The sequence below is a fragment of the Patagioenas fasciata genome, chromosome 15 (genome assembly GCF_037038585.1).
Source record: "Patagioenas fasciata isolate bPatFas1 chromosome 15, bPatFas1.hap1, whole genome shotgun sequence".
Taxonomy (NCBI): domain Eukaryota; kingdom Metazoa; phylum Chordata; class Aves; order Columbiformes; family Columbidae; genus Patagioenas; species Patagioenas fasciata.
The window spans coordinates 10637413-10658444 of record NC_092534.1 but is presented as its reverse complement, the minus strand read 5'-3'; the positions used below and the strand labels follow the sequence as shown (position 1 = coordinate 10658444).

General features: G+C 53.5%; 1 protein-coding gene across 1 annotated transcript in view; it reads left to right on the top strand.

The window, feature by feature from the left end:
- Positions 1-20813, top strand: part of HS3ST4 (heparan sulfate-glucosamine 3-sulfotransferase 4) — a 52657-nt gene extending 31844 nt beyond the window's left edge. The window contains exon 2 of the mRNA XM_065851104.2: positions 16991-20813. Coding sequence (XP_065707176.1) covers positions 16991-17627 — 637 coding nt within the window. The 3' untranslated portion in view covers positions 17628-20813. The remainder of the gene's footprint in view (positions 1-16990) is intronic.
- Positions 20814-21032: the final 219 nt, after the last annotated feature.

The following is a 21032-nucleotide window of genomic DNA, read 5'->3' as shown; positions in this document are numbered from 1 at the left end:
CTGCTTCTGCGGTGGGTCTGCCAAGGAACAGCCCGCTTCAGGAACAGCCTGGGAAACAGCGGCGTCTGCCAAACACCAAAGAGTTCACCAGGCACTGCCGACCAGGACGTGGTGCTGCATCCTGCTGGGACCTGGAGCATCCACCGTGTCCCTCCCTGTCACCCAGCACCTGCTGAGCCACCAGCTGTGGGACAGCCCTTGGTAAGGCTGTGGAGAAGCACCAGTAGCAAAGCAGGAGAGCACAGGCACAGAGCAGAATGGGCACAGCGGCGAGGGGCTCAGCACCATCTGTCCAGGCCGGACCTGACCTGTCCTGAGCCGGCACAGCCAGTGCTGCCATGGAGCAGAGCGGGGATCGCGCAGCAGTTCTGATGTTCCCTCTTTTCCCGACTGTTGCGAGTGCCTGAGCTGCCAGGGAGCAGTGAGGGTCAGGACACGTTGATGCTGTGCCTGGGGCCAGGGGTCCCAAAATCAGCAGCTCCGGCCATCGTCCCCCCGATCAGCGTGTGAGGTGTTTCAGTGCTGGGATCACTTGTGCCAGGCAGGGAGGAGGAATGTTTGAATGCTTGCCTTCTCCAGGAGTGCGAGAGTACTGTAGTGATAAGGTAATTAATTACCTTCTTCAGTGTAAGCTAATTGACAAAGAGCTAATTGACTTTTAAAAGTTGCTCTTTCCCTTCCCTGGGCAGGGTGAAAGCCCCTGGAGGTTCCCCGGCTGCTCCTGCCCACGTGGCCTGAGCTCCCCAGGAGAACAGGGCAGATCCCAGGTTGGCTGCAGCTCCCCAGCTGCACCGTGGGCTCCGGCAGAGCCAGGGAGCTGCAGCCCTGGAACAAGCCCTGGCGATTCCTGACTCAGGCGAAGCTTCGGCGCACAAATGGTGCCACATGGAAATGTCTGTGTCAGAGTCGTGGGCTACTGTAAAGTGGTTTACAAGTCTGGCTGGCAGAGCTGAGCCTTTTCTTGTGATATGCCGAGGATTTATGTCTGTAAATAGAGAAAAGATGTGTAGGAGGCGTAACTGATAACTGGTCTGCGAAGGGCAGACCCGTCGCAGGCTGAAGGTTTGCTCCTCTCAGCAGCCGTGGATGCACCGCGGTCGGTGCTGCCCAGCAGAGGATTGCTGCCGCAGCCAGAACTGCGCCCAGGGACGGTGACCTGGCAGGTGATGGATGTGTGCAGGGCCTTGGTGTGACTTAGGAGTCACACAGAGCACGGCTCTTCTCCTTCGGCCTATAACTGCACCCACCTGCACAGAAGCAAAAGTCCTAGATTTATTCCTTTCCTCTGCTCTGATTGTAATGTCTGGGTGTATTGGCTTTTATCAGGTGATAAACCTGGCTCAGTGAAACCTGACTTTTTGTCAAACACTGTGTAATATTCTGGAAACACAGCCCCAGCAGCTCACATCCGAATGGTGGCCACGCAGCTCTCGGGATGAGGCGGCAGAGCCCCCGATGTCCCGTCAGTCAGGACACGGCAAGTCCCATGCGTGCAGCACGGGGGCTCTGCTGGAGCAGCTCTGCGGCAGGAACTTTCCATCACTTTCTGTTGCAGACTTTTACCTTTGGACCAATGAACTAGGAAGGTTTTCTTGCTCATTAAAAGCCCAGCATTAGTATGCAGATGAAAATGCAAATCAGTCTAGATGAGACTTCCTGAACAGCAGTGGAAGTCAAGGATTTAATCTAGCCTGATCTTGGACATAGTTTAAGCTCCTCAAAACAAGAACACATAACCTGATGCAAAGATTTCATCTCAATAAACCTCCCTTTCGACAAGCTCCAGGAGCCTTTGTTTGCCTTAGCAATGATGTTCAGGCAGAGGTGACGTGCTTGGCACAGGTCCCTGCGCCCAAGAGCATCTCCACTGCGGTGCCTCTGCCCCAGCATCGCTCCGTGCCGCAGGCTGTGCCACTTCACCGCCAGCACCCCCAGCCAAACCTGCTCCTCCACAATGCACCGGCCTGAGCCTCCTGCCGCTGCTCTGGGTGGTCAGTGACTGGGCTGGACCCTCTCCCAGGACAGGGTTCGTGAGCATCTGTGCTGCTGCCTTCAGAGACCTGGGGCAGCATTTCCCTCTCTCTTCTGTCCACCTCATGGTTCGGGGGAAACCTGTTTCATGCTCTGCAGGTCCCTTTCCAGGAACCTGCCTGGCTGGCTGCTCTAGACCAGGGTGTTCTTTCTGAGCCGTGCTGGAGTCCCGACTTGGGCGAATGAACCGTGTCCCTCTGAGTTTTAGTATTTCGTCATAAGAAACTAATTGTCATCTCTGTGCCAGATTCAGGGGTTTCTTCTGCCAAATCCTACCCGCTTCCCTTCAGCATAGGGGCCAAAGCTGTGGAAGAGCCAGCCAAGCCCCAACATTTGATCAGAACTTGCAGTGACTCAGATTGCCAGCTACAGGTCTCCAAATCCAAACAGAATTCGTGGGCTGCAAAGCTGATGAACTGCCCAGCCTGAGGATGCCTGGGGCAGGTCAGGCGGCGATGCCGAGTGCGATGGCTGCGGGGTCAGTGCTCCTGCGCTTCCATGGGGAGCTGCAGCTGCACCCGCGGCGTGGGGCAGGGAGTGGGTCCCCCTGCTGCCCACCGCTCCAGCAGCTCCTGCGCCAGGCTGCGGGAGTCAATGCGACTGTCCCTGTCCCATGGAGCTGCCAGGGTGGCACATGGGGACGCCATGCACCAGCATTGAGGGATGGCATCTTGGCGCAGCAGCCTCCAGGCCCCGGGTACAGTCGGACTGCAGAAGGGCAGGCTGAGGGGAAGGACTCAAGTCTGGAGGAGCAGCAGCCCAGCTTACTTAATAAGTGAGCACTTCATTAAAGGCCCAGTCCTCAGGAGCTGTACGTAGGGGATGTAGGGACAGAAAAACTTCAGCAAGAACAAGCTGGGAGGCTGTGGGCTTCGCAGACCTTCCTTCCGGAGCTGGAAAGCCTTCCCACCAGCAGCACCAGCCAAGAAATGCTGGCAGCGCCAGGCAGCCAGCACAGCCTCGCTGCTCCATCCTCGCACATAAAATTACCTCCAGGCTCTGAGCTAAACAAAGGGCCCTGAAATAATTCTGCATTTTAATAAAGTCAGCGTTCGTGCCACTGTCATCCTTACAGAAGGGGAATTTGCACTTCTTTCTGCCAGGCGCTCTGCACAGCCTGCTGGCACTGGAGACCAGCCGCGCTCTCCTGCGCTCCCCACCAAGGACTAACTTACGTTTTGTTACTTAATCACTCTAACACGAGAAATGCAGGGTAGAGCTGCTCTAAGCCCCAGAGTAGAGAGCACACTAGCATCGCAAAAGCCCTCTGATGTACGAGTTCATCTAAAAAAGCCGCGCTCTCCGAAGCGCTTCTGCTGGTGCCCTGCCTGTCCCCAGCCTGTCCAGCTGCTCCTGCCTGATGTGCCCCAGAGCCAGGGGAGGAGGAGCTGGCACTCACACCTCTGCTTTATATCGTTGTGAAATCACAAACAGCAGCTTCTCCCTCCCATGGGAAAGGCATCCCCAGCCTTACAGCCCGTGACAGCCGTGTCTCCTGCAGCCTCCCGCGGTGAGCTGGTGGGTGCCGAGCGTGCGTCCCCTGCCTGGGGCTGCCCACAGCCCCCTCAGCTGATGACAGTCCCCTCTCCTCAGCCTCCCGTGCATGACACATGGGCCATGGCAGTTTGTCCACTCCAGAGGCTGCTGGCTTTCCCCATGGGAGGCGAGATTGGGGCTGCAGCACGAGTGTGTCCTGCTGAGGCTCCGGGGCTGCAGTGGGCTCTGAGGACACCCCCTCAGTCTGTCATGGTCCCTCTGGCACAGGATTGCCACAAGCTGAGCAAAGCTTAGTGCCCTGGGGGGTGTGCAGGGCTGCAGTGCCTCCATTCGTTTCCTCTCATGCCCCCCATCCCACTCCCCCCACTGCGGCTACGTCGGGGCCTCCCGCTGCGGGGGAACACTGCCATCCTAGCTTTCAGCATGTTCAATTACTGTCAGTTAATGATGATTAATTTACAATTAACGGCCTCTAAAGGGTAGTGTGTGTGTTAAATAAATATTGATCTTTCATTTGTGGCCACAGATATATTACCCCAGTTACTGGAAGCACGGCAGCGGGGAGGGCTGGGCTGCCTGTGCTCACAGCCCAGCGCGGGGGGAGCTGCCCCGCGGCACCGAGAGCTGGAGGGTCTGTCCGACCATGGTGCTGTGCAGTGCTGCCCGGGGCAGCGGGTTCGGCTCGGCCTGTCCCAGCCACAGCTCTGGCTGCTTGGGCTGGGTGAGGGTTGCTGTGCCCGGGGTGTTGCAATAGCGACTGCAAGTGCTCGGTGCTGTTCCCACTTGCAGCACGTGTGTGAGAGCAGAGGGTGCTGCAGTCCAGCCCAAAGAAATGAAGCCCATTTCAACAGGCATCAGCGCATCCAGAGTGCAGGAGCTTGGCAGGGGTTTCTGCAGTGCCGTACACCTCTTCTTTCCCACCGGGGATCTTTTCCACACAGGTGATGCAGGAGGTGGGAACGCCATCCCACCCCACGGCCCAGCAGCTTCCAAGTGATCTCTTCTCCTTTTCCCCAGCACGTTCCCAATCACCATCCCCTCGCCAGGAGCTGCTCTCCATTCTCTGCAGAGCATTTCTTGGAAGCACGCTCACAAGGAGAATATAGTTTCTGGCTTTCTATTTGAAGCATGTATTTAAAATGATGCTTTTGTTCCAAATGAATGAGTTGATTCATTCAGAAGTGCAGTTTCTGTTTTTGTATCAGTGGAGCTGTTTATGCTCATAGTGTCCATAAAACTGTTATTTTAGTCCTGACACTGATGCTTATGAATAAAATTTAGATCTCATTCAGAAGTACATTAGCTGTAGCTATTTGGCTTCTTGTTAAAGCATTAATTTTTATTGAGAAGACTACAGTGCCAAGCAGCTCCTTCTGCGTCTTGCAGCAAACTAAGTACCTTGAAGTATAGACTTGGGTAAGACCAAATCACAGCACGTGCTCCCTGCGCCCGGTCCCCTCGGGTCTGAACGCTCAGTGTGCAGCTGGTTTTGTTGTGCTGCGGGGTCCCGGTGGGACTGCCCGGGGTGAACAGGGGTGGCGGGAGCAGCTGCTCGGGAGGCTCCGGGGTCTGCTGGAGCCATCAGTTTGCTGGCACTGCTCTGCGCATTCATGGCGGGCTGGATGTTGGGTGTACTGGAGCCAATTAGCTCTCCCATGTATTTATTGCACTTTTTTGCTTGAAGCAAGCTGTTAAATGTCAAAAATACTTTAGCATTTTAGCAGAAAGATAATTTTTAATAGATTCCACCTACAAAAAGGAGCTGACTGGCAGAATATTAAACTCAGGGAGATTTATTTTTAATCCGTGCCTCCAAACAGCTTGAGATAACCAGTTTTGCATCGCTCCTGGCTGATTAATACTGCTGTCCCTTGCCTGTCCTCCTCACTTGGTGCTGTGGCAGCTGTGGCCTCTCACATCCCATTAACCTTGTCTGCAGAAGGGACACCTGGCCAAACTGAAGAATTAGCTCTTGTAATTAGGAATGTAAACATCACACACTGCCTGCTAACAGCCACATGTCCCATCCCCGCCTGCTCCCGCTGCTCGTTAGGGCACGATGCCTCCAGCAGGGCTCTTCCCAATCTCAGCCTCCCACACACCAGCTTCCAGTGGTTCCTAAATGAACAGGCACGTAAAACCCAAATCAAACCAAAAGTAGCTTTGGTTCTTCAAGGACTAAGACCGGTGCACGTTGGTGCTGGTTGTGCTCTGGAAAAGGGGAGCAGAAGCGTTTGCCGGGACAGTCGTCCTCTCCCTTTGAGGAGCTCATTGATGCCCGTGATGTGTGACTGGTACCAGCAGAGCGACAGTTTCTCAGTGATGGTGAATTGATGTCCTGGCTCTGTAAGTGAGGCAGTGAGGCCTGGCTCTCTGCAGTGAGGCCACCTGGGGTGACATGGGGTGACACAGGTGCTCTCTCGCCACCTCTGCCTGTGGTCCTACTAGGTTTAATTTTTAGGGTAAGCAGTATCGGTCTGTTCTCAGTATCAGTAGTAACTCCCTGGTGCTGGATGGAGCAATTAAGTAATTGTTCATAATACACTAGGTTCTGAAAATTAAGGTGACTTTATTTGTTTCTCAGTAATATAATGAGCTATTTTGAGTGATGGTAGATTTAATGGCTAAATCAATATGTGTATTTAGTGTTATGCTTTATTTTAACACTAAGTGACATGAGATAAGCAGACTTAGAGAGTGTTAATTGGTTTGTGTTTAGCATTTACACTAATCAGAGTGTGCAGTGCTGCCCAGGGCTCTTCAGCACTAGTAATTCTGTTTATCCAAACCAGGAATTGTTTACTCTATTGACTGGAGTGGCATCAGTCTGTGTTTTCACTTACTTGAATGTTATACTGCATATGTGAATTTAACAGAGGGTCCTGGCTAAATCTAAGCTGTGCTGCCCAGAGTGTATATGAGGAAAAGATGGCTAAACAAACCCTGAAGAAAACAAAACAGTAACAGGCACCTGTGCTGACAAAGTCACCGTGTGGAGACTGCACTGTTGCAAGTAAACAGTGTTTGTTTTTCCTTTGTGGCTGGCACATTCCTTTGCCTTCAGTGTGCGTAAGGGAAGAGGAGCCCGTGCTCGCCTTCCCAGCTCACCAGAGCTCCCGTCAGCCCTGTTGTAGGCTGGACCCGCAGCGCTGGGGCCACAGCACTCTGCTCGTGGACCAGACACGGGAGACGGGGTTTGTCGCTGGCACTGTGCTGCCCAAGGGGGGATCCTGCCTGGGGATGCAGCCTGTGGGTGTCTCTGCTGTGCCAGGAGCCTTCTCCACAGTTGTGGCTGAGCCGTGTGGCTGGGCCGGCGGCCGCCTCGTGCTGATGGGAGCAGGTGTCTGGGGAAGAGCCACTGGAGCATCCGAGAGCCCGCACCAAGGCCAACCCACAAAATGGCTTGGAAACAGCCTCGCCACTGCTGCGTTCCCATCACCTGGCTTGTTTTTAATAGAGTTGCTTTTGGATCATTTAATTTTTATCTAAACATTTGCTTCCCAGCTGAGCCCTTGGGGAGCATGGATCTGGTCCCCCAGGCCAGTGCTGAGCCCCTGGAGATGGGGGTGTCTGCTGGAGGCACTGCTGACCCGTTCTGGGGCTGGGAGCTGCCTCCCGAGCTGTTCCCAGGGCCCTTCCCGCTGCAGACCCCCCTTCACCTGCTCCAAACCCCCTCACCACGGGGCAGCTCTGACGTGCAGAACCTGCGGGTTGTGCAGAACCTGCGGTGTTGCTCCCCCAGCAAGGCCGCTGTGTGTGAGGGTCAGACACCACAGGCTGCTCCTCCTGGCTGCTCTCAGCTGCACTGAGAGGCACAACAAGATGAAATCCCTTTTATTTTGCAAAGTGCTATTTTATTGATTTCTGCCAAACAACCCCCAGCTCAGTCGTGGTGCCCCCAGTGCTGCCGCCCGGGAGGGGAGGGGGGAAGCCCAGAGTCGCTGTTATCTGGAGCTGCAGCCGCGTTGTGACAGGTCCCGAGATGGACGCTAAATCACTTGTGCGGGGGAGAGTGAAGGTCTGTCACTGGGGCTCGGAGAGGAAGCTCTGCTGTAGCGATCGCACTGACTGTGTGATCCGAGTCAGAATGAGAATCATAAATCTTGATTATTCTCTGTCTCAGCTGATTTGAACCAAATGCCTTGGACAGGGATATAGTTCACATCTCGCTGAAAACTGCAAAAAAACCTGATTAAATGTACAAACTGATATAAATAGCACTCTATCTGTGTTAATGCCCAAACTGTCACTGCTCAGGGGGAGGCTCCTGCGTGGATGGGCTCTGTCCCAGCCCAGAGCAGCTTCCTGGGTGTTTCAGAGGCAGCTTTCTCCCCACTGCCATTTATTTTGGTACTTTGTTCCTGCGATGCTGGCTGTTATTATGATGCTGTCAATTACGGATGGCATCTTTGATTCTGATTGCACTTTGCTTACAATTAAGCATCCTATAGAAAAATGGAAATGCAGGGTCATTAACATAAAGTAATAATAAGGTAAACCATTCAATTATGGAGGAAAAAACATTTTGAATAATAAGGATATTGTATGCCTAAAAGACATTCAGATGCCAGTGTATTACCATTTTTGCATACATAATAAATGAACTTAAACCCCAAAATAATCGACAGAAGCACATAATAAATAGCTGTGCCCTTGGCAACAGCCTGGCTGGCATCGCTCCCCCCAGGCAGCAGAGCAGCTCCGGGATGGCGGCAGGGAGTCCGGCCGGGGCAGCCGCGCAGGGACTCGGGGAGCCCTCGGCCACCACGGGGCTGGTGTGACGCTGGGGCCACCATGGTGCAGTGTCACCTCTCGGTGCCTCTTGGTGCCGTGGGGACGTGGGCACTGCTGCAGCCGGCTTGTCTGTGGTGCTGAGCGGGGAGACGGGCGCTGCAGGGAGCAGGGGGGACGGGGCAGTCGGGGATCACTGTACCCGCAGCCGGGCTCTGCCCAGGGCAGCTGCTGGGCTCTGCGCCCGGATGCACACGCTGTGCATTGAAAACTCTGATACTGTGTTCTGGACAGCTGGCAGGTTGATGCAGTTGGGAAGATCTGGCTACCCAGTGTCTATATGGAGGGATCTGGGACTGGCGTGGCTACCTCCAGCATCTGCTGTCCCCCAGGAGCGTGTCCTCATCCTGTTCCCCTCCCCTGGGTCAACCTCTGTCTGTGGCACCCGTGGGTCTGCACAGACCCGTCCCATCCACAGACAGATCTCCAGCAGCGGCTGCAGGGGTCGGGGTGGCAGGAGGGCCCAGCTCCTGGTGCCAAACCGCTCTGTGCCATGGGGCAAGTCCGGCTCCTTCCCCACCGCCCGCAGTGCCAGAGCTCAGCAGCGGGATGTGCACAATTACTGCTGGTGTTCAGTCTCTTCTGCAGATATCGCTCCTCTGTTGTCCCTCTGTGACAATTCCCAGCCTTTTAGCTGTTGATGGCTTGCCTATTACTCCGGCACTGTTAGGATAACATCCAGATACATCTGAAGAGTGGAATTTATTTACTGTTCTACCCTGAAAAGCTTTTAGCATGATACAGCAGCAGTGCTTTCACTTGGACTGGCATTATTGTCAGGGTTTTTTTCCAGGTAGAAGTAAATTTTCCGGAAGGTGCAAAACGACTCCTCACTGTGTGTAGCTCAGCTCCATACTGTTACATTTTAATATTCTGTGTTCATGGTCTTCCTTCTTGGGAAGGGCCCATCTTTGGGAAACGGGAATGGTTTGAACAGCCCAGTTGAATCAAATCAGTATTTAAGGTGAACTGGGCTGTGTGTACAGCACTCTCTTCCTCTTTCCGTATCAAAGTGGCTTTTCCAGGAACCGTAGCCTGCAATATCAATAGCATGTATTATTGGCAGTCATAAAACTTCCACAGATATTATTCAGCACTCAGCAAGGCAGAGCTGGATGGAAACACTTTGCACGGGTGCCTGTGCAGTCTCGTTTCCCTCCCTCCTATGCCGGTGGGAGATGAATGAGCTATTGTAGCACTCAGGTGACTTGTACCCGTACGTTGAGGGAAACCTGGGCTGGGAACAGGCCACCTTCACTTGAGCATCCTGGGAGGGAGAGGCGGACTCGGCCCTGCCGCTGGCCGCCCGTGCCACCTGTGAGACGGGGCGCTCGGGCTGGCGCTGCTTCGCTCTGCCTGTGATTAATGCTGCAATTACGTCTGGGAGACTACACCGAGATATTCCCAGTGAACAGCATCGCAGTGCTTCTGTAGAGAATGGTAGTGAGGCTTAGTCAAAACAATTCTGACTGCACCGGGGTTAGAAATATGCATTTCCAGCCTTTTTCACGACGTTTTTCATGGCTGAGCACTGACCAACAATAAATCTTACTTACACTAAAATTGGAGAGATGGGGGCCAAATTTATCCCTGGTGAAACGATGTCACACTGAACACACATCTCCATGCCCAGGACCGAAATTGCTTTGAGCAGGCGAAGCCAAGCGGCGCCGTGTGCCGTGAGCCCCCACAGACGGTGCTGGTGCGGCTGTGCCAGCAGCTCGGGGGCCGGTTCCTCGGGGCTGGCACAGCCTGTGAGCTCGGCAGGGCTGCTGGCGAGGCTGGCGGGGGGTGAGGGCACCCCGGCATTCAGGCAGTGACAGCACAGCAGCGCTGCCCCAGCTGGGACTGTCCGGTGTGTGTGTGAGCTCTGGAGGCAGCAGCCGGATCCCAAAGGAATTCCACTGGAGGAAAGAACAGAAGAAAGCAAGATTTAGCATTAAGATCATAATTTCAGATTGCATTGTGCAAGCATCAACAATCTATATACATGAGAGCCTTTGGGAACACAATGCTGTAACAGCTATCCAAGCAGCCTGAACAGCGAGGGTTATTTTTAATTGCAACTGAATGGATCTAACCTTGTGATGTCTGTTCACAAAGCGTTGCTGGATTAATACAGGTTCCATAGTTGATTCTGCTAAAAGATTTTAATGGATCGGCTTAGTTCTCTGCTCCATGATTATAGCATTCTTACCCGCCTATCATGCATGAGCCAGATGGTCCCAGTGAAATCAGAGCATATTTATATTTTTGTCTGCTACTCAGCCAGCTGCCCACTGATTCTGTTGCATAGTGGTAGGAGGAGAGGAGCCTTCCTGGGTGAAGTTCACCCACCTCTTTTCCTGGTCCTGGTATCTTCCCCACCTCCTCAAACACACCAGAGGAACCCGGAGGGTTGTGTCCCAGGGCGGCCGTGCTCCCTGGCAGCAGCAGCACCGTCTCCTGGCGCGGATTCAGCTGCTTCCCAGTGTGCAGGGGGATGTTTTGAGTTCTATGGGTGATGAGAGCCATTAAGAAGGTACAAATACTAAAGAGATGCTGAGCGATGCCTATAAAATCTCTGAATCCCTGACAGAATCAATAGCAGGCTCTCAGGAGTAACTTCTTATCCAGGCCAACTTAAGCACATGCCAATGAGCTGTTAAAGATTTTGCATTTTGTGGAGACATAGAATCCCTTTCATTGCGATTGTTGGACTCTAGACTGAGCCAGATGATGAAAAATCACATTAGAAATAGTCTGTACTCCAAAGGCATTTTCCTTGGCGTCTGGGAGAGCAGCTTGAATGATGCTCGCAGGCAGCATCCTTCCTGCAGTGTGTCCCCGCCAGCCCAGGCTGCCCGACCCGTCACCGCGGGGGAGCCGTGTCCCTGGGGCTTGGCGCAGAGAGAGGCACTGTCCCCCAGCCACGTCTGCGGGGTGGAGGAGCAGGAAAGGGAAGGAGGGAGCAGGGGGGCCCAGGAGATGGAGGTCCTGGAGCCGGCACCAGGGATGCAGCTGAGCCTGTGCTGTGTCTGGAGCTGCGCACCAAGCAGGAGCTGCGGGTGGCCAGGGCAGGATCGGGCCTGCTGCACAGGCTGGCCTCCTCTCCGATAACTTTGGTATTGACACAATTGCCAATTTGGCATTTCGGTTACCGTAGCAACTCGATGCTGCCATTCTCTGATCAGATCAGCTCACAGTTAGTCAACAGCCGGTGTTGATATGGCAACGCAGGACCGTTCTCCATCCCTTCTCCATCCCGCCTGCCGCAGCTCCAGGCGGTCCCGCGGGGGACATGGGTGCAGTGAGACCCCCTGGGTCCGGCTGCGTGTCCGGGGCTCCTGGTCCTGCCCAAGGAGCTCAACAGAGACGTGGCCGGGAAGGTGGCTGCACAGAGCGAACAGGGTCCTTGCAATCTCAAACTGCCCCTCATGAGAGTGTCTAGCATGGGCACCAAATGGCTTTGCAAACTTGGGGACAAGGGAAACCTATTTACCTTGCAGAGGGAAACCAACAGTCCCAGGCAGCCGTAAATTATGGGCACTGGGTCCTGCAAGAGCAGAGCTCAACCCACAGAGGTGGTTCAGCCCCTTCTCCCGCAGTCACCAGCTTCCAAACCGTGGAACTGTTTCTGTGAGTCTCCCGGGGGAGATTTGTTTTGCTTTAGCCCCAGTCTGAACTGGCACTCGCTTCTCTGAAAGTGCTTTACAATTTGCGTTTAATGTTTTTTAACAGACATGTACAAGCCATTTGAATTAGAGCAGTATGAATCTATTAGGCAGCGACAGATGCAAGTTTTGTGTCTCTTATTAGAAGGGATTGGATTCTGAGGTTTAGTGATGTGCAAAGGATTGGACTTTGGAGAGATTAAAATTATTTTCAGCGTTAAGCACAATATTTCTAAGCTAATGCACTCAGTCTTGAATACAGATTCACAGACCAAAAAGATTATAAAACATTAAACCTATGTAAATTCAGCTGTAAATTTATGTTTGAACAAATTCAACAAGAGATTTGACTTGGGGACTTACAGCAAATAGGTTCTGCTTTTAATGCCTATTGCAGTCTTGAGTTGCAATGCTCTTCTCCCCTTGACAGTCCCACGCCTGCTGAATTACTGGCAGGTCACAGTTGACAGCTCAAGCAATTATACTGGAATGTGTTAATAATAAAAAAGGAAAATGACTTCATGTTTGTCTTTTCAGAAGACAAAAGCAGATGTTTGCTCCACACCGAGGAGCAGCAGACATGAGCTCCGCGGGCAGGTGACACGGTTGCACACCTGGCCATTGCCTCTTTAGCACAGAATCCTGCAAATCCGCGTCCTGCTCTGTGGTTCTTCGAGCCCTGGGAGGTGCTGTGAACTTTTTTCTCTTGTTGAGAACATGAAAATACAGTTAACAAAGACTCCTTTTGAGTGGGATTGCAGGAAACCTGCAACATCGTGAACAAGCTGCCTACACACAGATAAATGACAGCTGTGACTGAAGGAATAAACAAGATAATCTGGATTTAAATAAACCACAAGGGGATTTTGGCAACATGCAAATTCACAAATATATAAAATGTATCCTTTGAAAATAAAGAGCTTGTCTGAAGCCAGCAGTTAGGAACAATTACTGCAGCACATTTTCCCAATGAGGGCTCAGAGCTGGCTTTGGCCCCGAGCCGGGCACCGGCAGCCAGACGTCCTCCTGTGGCGCAGCGGCCGCGCTGCGGTGTCAGCACCGAGTGGAGCCCGGGAGCAGCACGGGCAGCGCGGCCTCTGCCAGAGAGGGTGCTGGGACATACGGAGCGGCTGGGACCCCCAGCCTGCCGGCTATGCCCTGCGCAAGGAGTAGGAGAGGAGAGAAATATCCAAAGCCCAAGCTAGCGCCCAGTAATACGCATTTGATCGTCTGCTGGAAGGACCAGGTGATTCCTGGATCCAAGCCCAGGAACAGCAATAAAAGTTTCATTTTGACATTGCACAGCAGAGATGCTGCTACCGAGCGTGAAGAAGTGATGTCCCGTGAGGGAGTGAAGGGTCCTTAGCACCGGGTGGGGCTCCCTCCAAGGGGAAGTGGCTCGTTGTGGTGTCCCCTTCCCCAGGTGGGCAGATGGAGCCAGAGCAGGGTGGGAGGTGAGGAGGGACCAGCGCAGAGCTGAGAGCAGACGGGTCCCACTGCAGCTTCACCTCCCGGGCTGCTCTGCGGAGCACGTCAGGCACACTCAGCAATGCGGCACTGCCTCTTCATCACCCAGCCTGGCGTCGAAAGGGACAAAACCACTGCAAGAACAGCCAAAGTGTGTCCAAGAGGCCGTGCAGTCCTGCCTGGGAGAAAAGCCTGGCCCAGCGTGGCAAAGAGTGATGGCAGCATCGCATCCTGTGTGAGCACTGAGCTGGTTTGCAGTCTGTCGGCACATGTGCGGTTAGGGCAGAGCACACGGAGTGGCTCTGTGCACATGAGCTGCTCTGAGGAGCGTTCCTGCAGTGACAGAGCCCCGGCTGCTCCAGGTTTAACAACGGGTTGTTCTCAGCGGCAGGAGCGGCAGGGCCGTGTGTCGCTCTCTCGGTGACAGCCGCCACGTGCAGGACACATGCAGGACGTGCTGGCTCCAGGGCTGATGGCTGAGGCCGCCTCTGCTGCCTGCGCAGGGCGGGAGCTCGGCCGGGCAGTCGCACACCTGCCCAGGGAAGGCAGCACCTAGATAGGAGCTCGGAAACAAGACAGAGGTTGGGAAAAGCGGTTCTGTGTGTGCACCCCAGAGCTGCAGCAGTTCTGGTGCCCTGCAGGGCCAGGGGTGTCCCAAGGACACGCTGCAGGTCCCAGTGTTATCCTTAAGTCTGTACAGCAAAAGCTGAATCTGCTTTTCCTCCTCTTTTCCTTGATCGCTGCTTCCCTGCTGTCTCTCCTCAGTGCCGGCCTATCTCTCCATTTGTCTTTATTGTGCATGGAATTAAACACAGCCCTTAAATGTGAATGCTTTCAGATTATTAGCTCTGCAATTTCTTGGCTCCTGTTTATTGTGATAACATCATCTGAAGGGGATGTTGTAATTAATAGTTTGTTCGTGCTTCTTTTATAAACCCCTGGTGTGTCTATTTTATACTTGAACATCAGCCACTACAACTTGCTTCCAGTGTGTTGTCTGAAGCATCCTCACCACAGAGGAAAGGCTTAGAGGTTTGGTTTGGTTTTTTGGAGTTTTTTCTTGCAACAGCTTATTGAAGCCATAAATTAAAGTAAAAGCTAAGTAAGTATAATATGAAAGGCAAGACAATCGTCCACAGGCTCTTAGTTGCAGAAAAGCATCTTGTCAGCTGGGAGAGAGACCCAATACGAAGATGTAGTGCAAAAAACCAATAAGCTGGTGGCGGTGGCTGGAGCAGTTCGCGCTGCAGCCGAGGTGCTAAGCAGCAGAGTGCCATTAGCTGACCCCGGCGCGCCCCGAGCTCTCGGCGGCACAGCAGATGTGCCGGTGGCGGCACCGCGCCGGCTGCGCCGGGACAGGGCTCTGCTGCGCGATGCAGAGGGTCAGCGCAGATGACGGCAATGGTTCCCTCGAGTCCTATTGTCTGAGAGTCCATTGCTCGGAGTCCAGCAGAGCTTTTAGCATCTCATAATCACCACATTTTGACATTTGACAGCTTGCCGCACGCTGCCAGGGTGTCTGACTCAGAGGAGCTCACACCAGCCAATTCTGCCGCTGTTGGTCCCTCCTTCTGCTCAGACAATTGCGCAGGAAAACAGCTTATCCTGTCGGAAACAGCACAGAGCAGCGTGCGGTGCTGCTGCGTGGGCGTCAGGGTAACTGAGCACCGCGGGGCAGGGGTTCTGTGCTTGCCTGGCCATCCATCACGATTTGCAAGGTAGAAGGATTCTCCGTGCTGCTGCTTCTCCTGTTATCCAGGCCACGGCTCCCTCAGCAGATGTTCTCTCCACTCGGAAACCGGAGCTGCCTCTTCCCGCTCCCCGTGGTGCCGCACCCCACGGGCACACTGCAACCGTGGGCCTGCTGGACCCTCCGGGCTCCAAGCACTGCTGTGGCAGCACCAAACCCACCTTCGCTCTTGCCAAGAGACCCGGCAGCTCCTCCAGCAGCACCTTGGCAAAACCAGCCCAGCCGAGTGGATCACACCAGCAATAAACACAAAAATTACGGGGAGCTTTACAGCAAGCCGATGCATTTAGCAGTCACAAATAGGAGGCAACACTGACAGGCAAGTCTGGCTGGGCCCGGACAGACGTCCACTTCTGCTCACACACCCCGAGTCCTGACATGGCTGTTGTGGGGCTGGCGGACTGACACCAGCATCTCTGTGGTGCCCAAAGTGCTCTCACACAACCATTGCCAGCCTGTTCACATTGTTTCCTCACCATATGTTTGTACTAAAAATAATTGCAGTATGAAGGGCTAATCCTGCAAGACCCTGAGCATCCCCGTCCTCCGTGTCTGGTGCTGGAGACTTGGCTGGCGCTGCAGGCGCTTCCTGGGAGCGGTGACACCAGGAGCAGTGGCACCGGGAGTTGTGATACTAGGAGCAGTGGCACCACTCCTCGTCCTGCCTTGCAGGCAGCAGCACCAGCAGGAACTGCATCTTTGGGGCAAATTAGCCAACAACAGGTTAAACAACATACGCTTGGTGTGGGTGTGTCTAGGCATGAGTATTTGAAAGGCTTTAGATAAAAATATTGTTAAAAGACAGTTAAGCAGTCAGTACTATGCCTGTGAATCCTCTGACCAGATAATGCTGCAGGTACAGAAACCCTCTGGCAGACATGGCAGCTCCGCAGCCGCATGCATGTTCTCAGCTCACCTGCCGTGCCGGGGGCACCAGGAGGGCACCAGGAGGGCATCAGGAGGGCACCAGGACTCGCCATGGCACCAGTGGGCTCTGCCTGGTGCTGCCCTCCCACTGCTCCATCAGCCGAGGGGGTGTGAAGGGGCCAAGTCCTCTTTCTTACAGGTGACATCATTTAACACCTCCCAGCTTGCTATGATAATCTTTAACTGGGGCAGCTGGGACAAGCATTTACTTCTTCATTTTCTTAGATGTAAATGCTATCTCGCTGCAGTTTCGTTTTACAATATGGTAATGCACTATCCAGGAAAGTCTTGCTACATGCTAATTTATCCAGTAGGCAAATTCCTTTTGGCTAATAAAAGTGCTTGCACAGGAAGCTCAAAACCCAGCAGCAATTAATTATTGACAGAGCATGTGAATTAGAGATAAAAGAAAAGTCATTCTTTCTCACACACAAGATAGTAAATAAATTTAATTATTGTACTAGAAGCAAGGGATCTTATTCTGTATTAAGTTTTATTAGCTGAGACATTTAAAAGCATGTCATCATAACAAAAAGGTCTTGTGTAATCCTAACTGCACCACTCTGGTACAAGGCTCTGAAGTGAATGGGCTTAATTGAGCAAATGGAAGCAGATGGCTTGCTGAACAGACAGGTATTGTACAGGTTTATTGTCAATTAACTTTTGTCTACATACGCCTATGGCGAATTGACTGTATAATGTGTTACCAAGGCTGATTTAACACTTTGGGTGCTCATCATGTCCAGGGTCCGAGAAGAAACAAAGCCAGAAGTGCTTTGGTTCAGGGCCTGCAGCGGTGGCAGCATCCCTGCTCCCCAGCATCCCCGGGGTGTCCCTGTCCCCTTGCTAACTCCTCTCCTCTGCTTCTGCACAGGAACGTGATGCCCAAGACACTGGATGGCCAGATCACCATGGAGAAGACCCCCAGCTACTTCGTGACCAACGAGGCCCCCAGGCGCATCCACTCCATGGCCAAGGACACGAAGCTGATCGTGGTGGTGAGGAACCCGGTCACCCGCGCCATCTCGGACTACACGCAGACGCTCTCCAAGAAGCCGGAGATCCCCACCTTTGAAGTGCTGGCCTTCAAGAACCGGACCCTGGGGCTGATCGATGCCTCCTGGAGCGCGATTCGCATCGGGATCTATGCCCTGCACCTGGAGAACTGGCTCCAGTACTTCCCCCTCTCCCAGATCCTTTTTGTCAGTGGTGAGAGGCTTATCACTGACCCGGCTGGGGAAATGGCCAAGGTCCAGGACTTCTTAGGCCTCAAGAGGATTGTGACAGAGAAGCATTTTTATTTTAACAAAACCAAGGGATTCCCCTGTCTAAAGAAGCCAGAGGACAGCAGTGCTCCTCGGTGCCTGGGCAAGTCCAAAGGTCGAACTCACCCCCAAATAGACCCAGATGTCATCCACAGACTGCGGAAGTTTTACAAACCATTCAATGTCATGTTTTACCAAATGACGGGCCAAGATTTCCAGTGGGAGCAGGAAGAAAGTGATAAGTAGAACCATGAAATCAGGAAAAAGCTTTTTTCTTCTGAGATGCAAGTCGTTGTTAGAGACCCAAGACTCGCTCCGGGCTGGCGGCTCAGCCTTGGAGCGCAAGACTCTTGCGCTGTCAGGGTTGCAGCCAAAGCTGTCCCGCATTTCCAGCTCTGAAACCTCAGCGGGACGTCACCTCGGGTTCACTTGGGCTCTCCCCCCACGACACTGAGGGTTCTGGGGTGGGTGGGAGGAGGAAGAGGCAGGGCCATGGGGCTCCCCAGGGTGATGGGATGCTCTGTGTTGACATTCCGCCGCTGGTGTCCCCACACAGCCAGGCGGGCAGGACCAGCAGCTCCTGCCATGGTTACGCTCATGGGTGGCTCACAAAACCCAGCAGCATTGAGAAAACCCAGTAGATTTGATTTCTCCTGCCTGGCTTTTAGTTTTGCCCAACAGCAGCATCAGATCTGGTAAATTCAGGACGTGCATTTACATGCACACTGGTATTTGTGTGTGGAAGGAATAAAGCCAGTTACGCTGCAAAGGGACTATGTACAGAAACTTCTTTTGCACCAGATGTTTCAATTACTTGTTGCACTAAAACTAGTATTTACCAAGTGCCACAAAACACCTGGGCCCAATTCTCCTCTGACGGATGGTGTACCTGCTGCTGGAGAGGTGTTCCTGCTCTGCTGGGATGCCCTGGGAGATCAGAGCCCCTGCTCCTCCTGGAAGCCGTGAAGCCCCCACCGAGGCAGCCGCCGGAGCGAGCTGGGGTCTCTGTGAGCCGTGGTGCGGAGCCGCGTGTGCCCGGGGAACACCTTTGGCCAGGCTGTGCCAGCTCTGCGGTTTGGAGATGGGCATTCCTGGTGGGAACTGGGGGGGACTGCAGGGCAGAGGCGGTGGGACAGCCCCACCTAACCGTCAGAGCCCTGGCACTGCCCTTCATTTGCACCTTGGACATGAGAGCTCCACTGCTTGCTGTTGACAGCTGGGTTTGCAAAATGGGGAAGCAGCCTTCGTCTCTACTTCGGAATTACAAAAAAGCAATTAATTCCCAGGGTGAGCACTGCTCTGCACAAAAAATGTATTATTTCTAGTGGAAATGACCAAGCCAAACACTCAACCAAATTTGCAAATCCTGATAGAAACTGCAGAATAAACCCATATCCCAACTGGATCCTCCAGCCACATGGCAAGAGCTGCACACTGGAACTGGGGAGAGCAGGACAGCAGCACCGCGACACAGCAGCACTGTTTCCATCTCCATCACTGAGAGAAACACAGTGAGAGAGGGACCAAAAGGAAAAACGCAGAGCTACCATTCCTGAAATGTTCCCTTCACAGAAGTGATTTATAAGGGCACTCGGATATTGCTGGCTGTTTGCCTCGTTTAACGAGGGGTAAGGATGGTGCTGCGTGCGAGTCCACAGCCCCTGGCTGCTGGGAACCAGCAGAGATGTGGCGTTGCATCGCTGTGGGAGGACCAGGACTCAGTTTTGATTAAGGTGGCAAGAAATCCCTACTGATGCAGCTAACCAGATGAAATCGCTCTTAGGTTGGGTAACAAGCTGAACCTGCTCTGGGTTTCATGGCCTGTTGTGTGGTTCATTACACCATGAAGTGGTGCTGGTGCCTTGGACTGGATGAAAGAAGAGCTGAAGTTATTTGGAAAATTTACACTGTGGGCCATGCCGGAGGGGCATCGCAAGTCCCTGCGAACGCCATGTCAGTTCCGATTAGTTTGATGAGGTTTAAAAGCAGCTCCTGACATAACACAGTTTTTCACAGACCCACAAATCCCAAAATTATTACATGAAAATTGGAAATATGTAATATGCATAATTTTACAGTGTTTCCCATGTTATTAGAATGTCAGATCAGCTCCTAAGTGAAAACTGGTGTTGGACAATTTGGTGCAAGTTGCCAGGACCTGACAGGTTGGTGGCTCTGTGTGACCGTTGGGCCTCCATGGCCAAATCTTGGACTCTCAGCCCCCATTGTCAGCTTAACAAGGAGCAGTTTTCCTCCCAAGCAAGGTCTGCTTGAGCTTGAACAAGCCCCCAAGTGCCCCCATCCCCCAGCAGGTCTCCCTGACACCCCAGCCCTGCTCTGCTCACAGCGCTGCCCCCTTGCCCCTGGGTAGCCCAGGGTGGGGTCTCCTGGGAAGAGCCTTTGGTCCCCAACCATCATCAAGCCACCATCACGCTTCTCATCATGCCCATCGCTGGAGGGACAGGAGATCCGAAAAATGCATCCACATCTGAGCATTACAGCCCAGCTAAGTGTCCCGTTGGGGAGGTCACAGCGTGTGGCTGGGCAAGAGTGGCCGTACAAAGCACAGTCGCGCCTGGGCTCAGTCCTGCAGCTGGACCGTGGAGCAGGGATGGGGACAGGGCTCCCAGCACGTCCCCTCTGCACCTGAGAGGCCACCGATGGTTTACAGAGCTGGGGAGGGGCCGTGGGAGGTGCTGGGCCTGCCCGTGCCCTGGCCCTGCCCTGGCTCTCGCTCCCGTTCTTTCTGCCATATATTCAGAGGTTTATTTTTTTATATTGGCTGCAATCTCCAGCTCAGGATGAGCCACCAAGTGGCCCCGCTCCGAGCTGCCCCACAGACACCAGCTGCCCCGCATGGGACGGGACCCCCGGCCTCCCCTGTGCCCTGTGGAGCCACCGGCTCCTGCGCCGCGCTGGGCAGGATGGGGACGCACGAGCCAGGCCGGGTCAGGCTGGGGCACCAGGGGCTCTGCGGGTGGGTTATTCTGTTTTCTGAATTGCACCCCGTGTCCCCACCGTGTGCCGTGCTAGTGCAGGGGCCTGACGGGAATTATTTTCTATCTGGCCGGAGAGTGGCCTGCCAAATGAGAGAGTCAGGTTAATAACACTTTTTTTTTTAAACTATTCAAATGTCAGCATTAGAATACACAGGAAATTGAATTTTGTATTTGATTTCAATTAGCAAAGCATAAATTATATTTAATTTTATACACAGTCTGGGTGATTCATTGTTCTGGAAAAGCTGGTACTTTATGGTTCAGAGACTGGAAATGGAGAGTTAGTGTTTTCTGAAACCAAACTGCTGTGCTGTCACCTCCTCCCAAACACGTCTCTGTTTGTCGGTGTCACTCTGTACCTGAACGATATGAAAATCCTGAACTGAACACTTGAACCCACAGCACTAAATAATAAAATGTTGTAGCAGCTGCATTTCTCTGCTCCGTTTCTCCCGGCAGCACCGGCACCCCTGAGTGCAGACCCCTGTCAGCCAGTCCCTCTGACCCATATCATGGGACACGGCCCCACCAGTGCTACAAGGGCTGGGGGACAGTGCATGCCACGACCAGGACCGGCCACCACCTCCTGACCCGGCGCTGGGGACAGCAGGATGGTCCCTGCAGTGGGGACAGTGGGATTGTTCCTGTGGTG